This window comes from Mastomys coucha, unplaced genomic scaffold, assembly GCF_008632895.1.
Source record: "Mastomys coucha isolate ucsf_1 unplaced genomic scaffold, UCSF_Mcou_1 pScaffold22, whole genome shotgun sequence".
Taxonomy (NCBI): Eukaryota; Metazoa; Chordata; class Mammalia; order Rodentia; family Muridae; genus Mastomys; species Mastomys coucha.
This window is the reverse complement of record NW_022196905.1, coordinates 123608790-123615849: the sequence shown is the minus strand read 5'-3', so window position 1 is coordinate 123615849 and position 7060 is coordinate 123608790. Positions and strand designations below refer to the sequence as shown.

Genomic DNA, 7060 nt, shown 5'->3' with positions numbered 1-7060 from the left:
TAAATAAATAAATCACAAAAAAACAAAAACCCCACACCAAATCAAACCAACTAAACAGCCAGCACGTTTTCTGTGCTATGCCCTATCCTCCTCTTGAGTTCATGGCTCCAGTACAAGTCCTCTGAAGCACAAATTCACAGCAAAAGACCTCAAGATCGAACAAAATGGCTCAGTCCCGGGTCAAGGCACCTGTGGACAAACCTGACAGTCTGAGTTTGATCCCAGAGATGTACATGGAAGAAACTGACTCCAAGTTGTCCGGATTTCCATGCACAATGTGGCTCTTGTGCCTCTTTCCTCATACAGCATAAACAACAGAGCGGTCTGCTGAGTTCCTGTGCTGTGCATGCATGTCACTCTAGCAATGTCGGGTGGAGGCTGAGTTCCCGTGCTGTGCATGCATGTCACTCTAGCAATGTCGGGTGGAGGCTGAGTTCCCGTGCTGTGCATGCATGTCACTCTAGCAATGTCGGGTGGAGGCCGGATTTAGTTAGAGGCTGCCCTCCACCACATACTTAGACCTGGGTTCAAAAATGTCAAATGAGCTAAGTAAACGAACAAACAAAAAGGCCTCAATCGTGCAAAACATGAAAATTAAGAGGATTTTATTTACTTTCATATGTTATTGGAGAAAACCATTCACATGTAAAAATTAGACATCTGGTAGGAGATTTAATTATACTTTATTTTACACAAATCAATTTGTAGGGCAGACATAATTCTTCGGTTCAATGGGACTTTCACATGATTATAGTCACAAAATTGGCACACTATATTAAAAACAAAACCAAACAGAGACAGACAGAATATGAAGCTTTATGCCAACTTAGGCCCAGTGTGCACTGCCCTTGGTACAAGATCTTGGAAGTGTCTGCTGGGAGCTACCAAAGTAGAACCAGAGGTCAAAGGTCACAAACAGTGGCTTAGAAAATAAAACCTCTTTTCCAAGAGCTACTTGTTTTATTAGAAAAATATTGCAAATAAAGTTAGTGCTCGTTGAGGTGTTTATTATTTAAAAATCACATGTGGCGCACTGGTTCATGCCAACCCCTTGGGACGGGACAGTGCCTGGTGGAGCCTGTATGGCTGGCTAGGTGCACGGTGACCACCCTTCCAGCTCAGGGTGATAATAATAACACACTCCTGGTCCGCTGACTGACTGACCAGAAGTCACACAGTCATAGCTAGCATTCACAGCCATTGGGTACACTCAATTTGTTCCTAGCTTGAGACTCAGAACTGCTCAGGAAACTCGACTTCATTTGTATTTCTTCCTGAAGGAAGGACATTTGTAAAAAATCTGTAATTGTAAAACAGATTTTTTTTTTAATAGCAAGAAATAATAGCTGATTCTTTTTCATAGCTGGGATTTTACTCAGAGAGAATTCGAACTTTAATTTTGGTTATTGAGACAGGGTCTCACAAGGTCCAAGCTGGTCTGAAACCCTGAATGTAGCCCAGATTGGCCTAGGACTTACTGTAATTCTCCTGCCTCAGCTCCCTGAGTGCTAAGCTACCACACCTGGCCTTTCAAAGGATCCAGTTTTCCTGAAGGGCCAGAGGCTAAGGAGCGGTTGGTGAGCAGGGACAGCGCTGCCTCCTCAACCCTCCTGAGTTCCCTTTGGATGATTATTAAATTTTAAAGAAAAGAGATCTTACAAGCTATGTACAGCAGTTTACACCTCGGCTTGCTTTCCACTCGGTGACTGGGTGAGATGAAATCATGACACGTATTTGTCACAGAAATCTGTGTAGGCACACGGAAGCGTCACTGGAGCGGGGAGGTCTTGAGCGGGATCATGATCCTGGACTCCATTTCCTGAATGAGCGGGACTGAAAAGAAGCCAGAGGTTACTGCCCTGGACTTTCCAAACCCACGGGGCAAAAGCGAAGAACACAGCGCCTGCTCAGAGCAGAGACGTGCACGATGTTAGGAAGCAGAGAGCCTGAGCAGCTGAGCCAGATCCCAACTTCACCAACTAGGCTGTTACAGAGGCTAAGCGTCGGCGGGAGAGCCGCTTTTGATGGGGAATTAGAAAAAGGCGCTTTCTCAAAAGTTCTTTAAACTAAATTCGACAAACAAAAACCCAAATATGGGGCTGGTGAGATGGCTCAGCGGGTAAGCGCACCAACTGCTCTTCCGAAGGTCGTGAGTTCAAATCCCAGCAACCACATGGTGGCTCACAACCACCCATAACGAAATCTGATACCCTCTTCTGGTGTATCTGAAGACAGCTACAGTGTACTCATTTATAATAAAAATAAATAAACCTTTAAAAAAAACCCAAATAATACTGGGTCTAAATGTATACCACCGAAAAGTGAGGTGGACATGGAAATAAATGGAAAAGAAAAACAAATTTTTTTCATTTAAAAAAATGTGTAAAACATGACTTCTGTGGACCAAATCACACTCTGGAAACTGAAGCTTAGGAGGAGACCGTAAGGAGGCACAGTGCTCACACCTGTCATCCCAGTGTGTGGGAGGCCAGCCTGGGCTATAGGGAGAGAGATGTGCAGGCATCAAAACGACAAAAGAATAAAACACAACATCACATATAGTCGCACGGTTTTGTTCCTTTTGTGATTGGCCTTCACTTTCTTTCTTTCTTTCCTTTTCTTTTCCTTTCTCTTCCTTCCCCTCTCTCCCTCCCTCCCCCCTCTCTCCCTCCCTTCCTTCCTTTTTGGTTTTTCGAGACAGAGCTTCTCTGTGTGGCCCTGGCTGTCTGGAACTCACTCTGTAGACCAGGCCAGCCTTGAACTCAGAAATCCGCCTGCCTCTTCACTTTCTATGTAACCAAGGACAATCAATACTGCTCTATTGTCCTTGAGGTAGTAACCTCCTACCTGCACTTTCAGAGTGCTGAGCTAGCCGACCTGCACCAGGCCGAGCTCAATTATGTGATTTAAAAAAAAAAAAAAAAAGACTAAAAAGGCAAGCTACTTCTACTTTGTAGGCTGCTCTCTCCCCTTCTCAGTAAGAATGTAGCTTAAATACCCATCAGAGTTAACTTTATGCCAATCTCTGTGAATTTGAAGCCAGCCTGGTCTACAGAAGTGAATTCCAGGATAGCCAAGGCTGTACATAGTGAGATGCTCTGGGAAAACCAATCAACCAGATATTAACTTTCTGATTATGTTTGGTTTTGAGGGCCAGGTTTGAGCCACATCCTAAGTTAATTATCACTGTTGTTATTCTTATTGCTGGCCTTTGTTCCTCTGTAGCCCAGTTTATCTTTTATGCTTAGTCTTCAAAATGTTTATGCCTCATACCTATTTACAAAAATATTCTTTTTAATTTAGGTATTAAAATGATTTTGGGGAACTGATGGTTTTAATGAAGAAAATTGTAGAAAAAAAAGAATTATCTTTCAGAGAACAAAAAAACTAAAAAAAAAAAAAGTAATATTTAAAAAAAATTAAGTGCTGGGTGGTGGTGGTGCACTCCTTTAATCCCAGCACTTGGGAGGCAGAGGCAGGCGGATTTCTGAGTTTGAGGCCAGCCTGGTCTACAAAGTGAGCTCCAGGACAGCCAGGGCTACACAGAGAAACCCTGTCTCGAAAAAACCCATAAATAAATAAATAAATAAATAAATAAATAAATAAATAAATAAAATTAAGCTAGCCCAGTATGGTGGTGTCCTCCTTTGACCCCAGAACTTGAGAAGCAGAGGCAGGTGGATCTCTGTGAGTTCAAGGCCAGCCTGGTCTACATAGTTGAGTTCCAGGACAGCCAAGGAATAAAATAATTAAATTAAAAAAAATTAAACTATCTACATATCTGAAAACTCTACAAAGCAATATAATATTATAAAATATAATATATATAATTGAATCAATATTCTTATTTAATCCATCCTCTGTCTTAAAAAATAATTTATTAATTATATCCATATGAGTGCTTTGTGTTTGTATGTCTATATATTTTGTGCCCATAGAGACTAAAAAAAAAAAAAAAAAAAAAAAAGCTTGGGAGGCAGAGACAGGCGGATTTCTGAGTTTGAGGCCAGCCTGAGTTCCAGGACAGCCAGGGCTATACAGAGAAACCGTGTCTTGAAAAACCAAAAAAAAAAAAAAAAACAAAACAAAAACTGGATCCCTTGACGTGGAGTTACAGGTAACTGTGAGCTACCATGAGGGTGTGTTAGGAATTAGGCCCAGGTCCTCTGAAAGAGCAGCCAGTCTTGTTTGGTTTTTGAGACAGGGTCTAACTCTATAGGCTAGGCTGGCCCTCTGCTTGTAACTTTCCTACCTCAGCTTCCCAAGGTGCTGGAATTACAGTTGTGAGCCACCTCGCTGGGTTAAAGAATCAAGATTTTTAATTTGAAACAAAGTCAAGTCAGCATTTAAGAAAAGCCTTCGGTCTATCTCACCTCTTGCTAGCCTTACCTCACACCCTAGACTGTCACGTCTGCACTTTCACAAATGCACACTCGAAGCAGGAAAGCTGTAAGGGGTCCCTAACAGCTTACCCGTATAGTACACAAGCTCCTCCCAGCCATGCTTGTGCCAGGCTGCGTTTCGTATGTCCTCCCTGGTCTGAAGATCTTTATAAGCTTAAACAGAAGCACAGGAATACGGTCTGAGTCAGACCCAACGCCCACATTCTAGAAGCACAGTCCTCAGCGAGCCAGAGAAACAACCAACAGCATTGGACTCAGAATCTTTGTCTGTGCCTCTCAAGTGCTGGGATTGCAGGTGCATGCGATGTGGTCTGGGCAGAACATGAGCTTTTGGTTTGGTTTTTAAATTTAAATTTTCAATTTATGTGTATGGATGTTGTGTGTGTGTGTGTGTGTCTATATGTACGTATGCAAGTGCAGTCTGCATGCCATGGAGGCCAGAAGAGAGCCACAGATTCTCTCACTGAAGTTACAGGTGACTGAGAGTCACTAGGTGGGTGCTGGTAAATGAACTGGGTCCTCCCCAAGAGCGGCAGTGCCCTTAACCAGTGAGTCATCTCACCAGCTCTAGAACACACAGTGGTTTTGTTGTTATTTGTCTTTTGACATTTGTTTATAACTTCTATACCTTTGAAAACTCTGATCTTTGTGGGCTAAATCTCTTCTCAACAGACAATGCCATGTTCAGGACAAGGCTGAGTGAGGGTGGTAAGGATGAAGGGTTACTGGTATAATCTATCATTAGCGCAGGGTTTTGCTTCTTAGATACCAGGCATGCTCAGCTGAGAAGAGCCCTGGCTGCAGCAGAGGTTTCTGGGAGGAATGAAAAATACAGAAGTGACCCCTTCTGCCTTAGTGTACCTGCTAAGACTTCCCTTCCCAGCGGCTGTGCTACTGTGTAGCCAGTCTGCACTGTTTGTGGGTATTTGTTTCTCTGCTTTCTGATCAAGGAGAACCCAGGGCTTTGCACATGCTAGGCGACTGTCTTGCCACCCACCGGGCCATACCCTTGCTTCTTTTTCATGTATTTACATGTATGCTTGTGTGATGTATGCCATGTGAGTGCAGGTGCCTGCAGAGGTCAGAAGGGCATCAGACTCGCCAGAGCTGAAGTGACTGCACTTCTTTCTCTGAAAGAACAGTGAGTTGTTAGCTGCTGTGCTATCCCTCCAGACCCTGGTGGTGGTTGTTTTTCCAGGTTTAATTTTCATTTATATATATACACACAGTGAAATAGAATTCTATCTACCCTCCCAACCCCCTCCACCCCAATGCTCCATACGCTACCCAGCAGCCCGTTTTTCTGACTCTGGCTTGCTTTCTAGTTCAAAGCTGGTCTGGAACATGCCATGCAGTCCTTGCTGATGGTGAACTCTCAATCCTCCTGCCTCAGCTTCCTGAGTGCCGGGAATATAGCCATGTGCTACCACACCTGACTTCAGCCCAACCCGTACCTGTTTATAAGCTGTGAATCCACTGACCGCTTGCTATTGGCCTTTTCTAGACAGCCCAGCATTTACCACCCACCCGTGACGCTTGTGTTTCCTATAGTGCTCAAGGCTATCAAGGAGTCCAGATTTATCCAGCTATTACAACTTAACCAGCAGTGAATTCTTCAATCCCAGCAAATCACAAAAGAAGGAAAAATACACATACCCCAAAGATGGTGCACCATATATAGCTGCCCAATTTGAGAGAAGAATCCCCCAACTGCCTCATTACTGTCCTGTCTAAAGCGAATGGCCCGGGCCCTGTGAGAGAAGAGCAGTGTTCCGAGAGTTAAGGAGAGTCAGGAGGCACTGGGGGGAACTCATGCACAGGTAGAATCCCAGCACTTGGAAGCAAAGGCAGGGGGATCTGCAGTAAGTTAGAGAGCAACCTGGGCTACACAGTGAGTCCAGGATAGCCCATACTATGTAGTGAGACCCTTTCTAGACACCGCAAACATCAGACTATGTTTTCCACTCAGAGCCAGCTGTTAGGAATGAAGACTGGTTTAACACATAGCAAGTTATTAAATACAGTCAAGTTTTTATTTTCTTTAGTTGGGGGGGTGGGCATTAGGACCTGATCCTGTACCGTGGGCTAGCTTAGGACTTATATAGCACAATGACCTCAAACTCAAGGTGATTTTCTCCCCTCAGTATTTAGGAGGCTGATTATTTTTGTGAGAAGTAGATAATATTTAATCTTGATTTTCCAAAAATAAAAACAGCTACTTCTGCTTATTCTTAGTAGTAAATATATGCTGCTAACACTTGATGTAAACAGGAAGGGGAGGAGATGTGTTAAAAGGAACTGCTTCATGGCTAACTTTGCAGCCTATGATAACTCTCCTCACAAGCTATGACTACTGTGTAGTGGTGGCACCAGCGTTCTGGGAAAATCGTCCACTTCCTGGTTGGAGTTAAGGCCTAGTCCACAAGAGGAACCCACACTTGACACTACCGATGAGGGCAGCCTCTACTACTGTCCTGTTAAGTGGACACGGCAATAAAATGACTTATGCCAGGCCCATAGATCAGCTCGTCGCTCAGCCCTCACCTAGCTTTCCTCGAAACAGAGACTCACAACTGGTCAACATGCAGAGAGTATGGTGCTTAGAGCGTCCAGTCCTATGGAGTCTCTATAAACATCAAAAAACTCAAGGATCTATG

At 43.8% G+C, this 7060-nt stretch overlaps 1 protein-coding gene across 2 annotated transcripts in view; it reads right to left on the bottom strand.

Moving 5' to 3' along the window:
- Nucleotides 1–590: 590 nt before the first annotated feature.
- The window catches only part of Nipsnap2 (nipsnap homolog 2), a 33692-nt gene continuing 27222 nt past the window's right edge, over nucleotides 591–7060 (bottom strand). Inside the window, exons 8-10 of one of the 2 annotated variants that reach the window (XM_031338080.1) lie at nucleotides 6060–6154; nucleotides 4473–4556; nucleotides 591–1833 (exon numbers count right to left, since the gene is read on the bottom strand). In XM_031338080.1, the coding sequence (XP_031193940.1) occupies nucleotides 1769–1833; nucleotides 4473–4556; nucleotides 6060–6154 (244 nt within the window). In that variant the 3' untranslated portion in view covers nucleotides 591–1768. The remainder of the gene's footprint in view (nucleotides 1834–4472; nucleotides 4557–6059; nucleotides 6155–7060) is intronic. The other variant, XM_031338082.1, reaches the window with a different exon arrangement.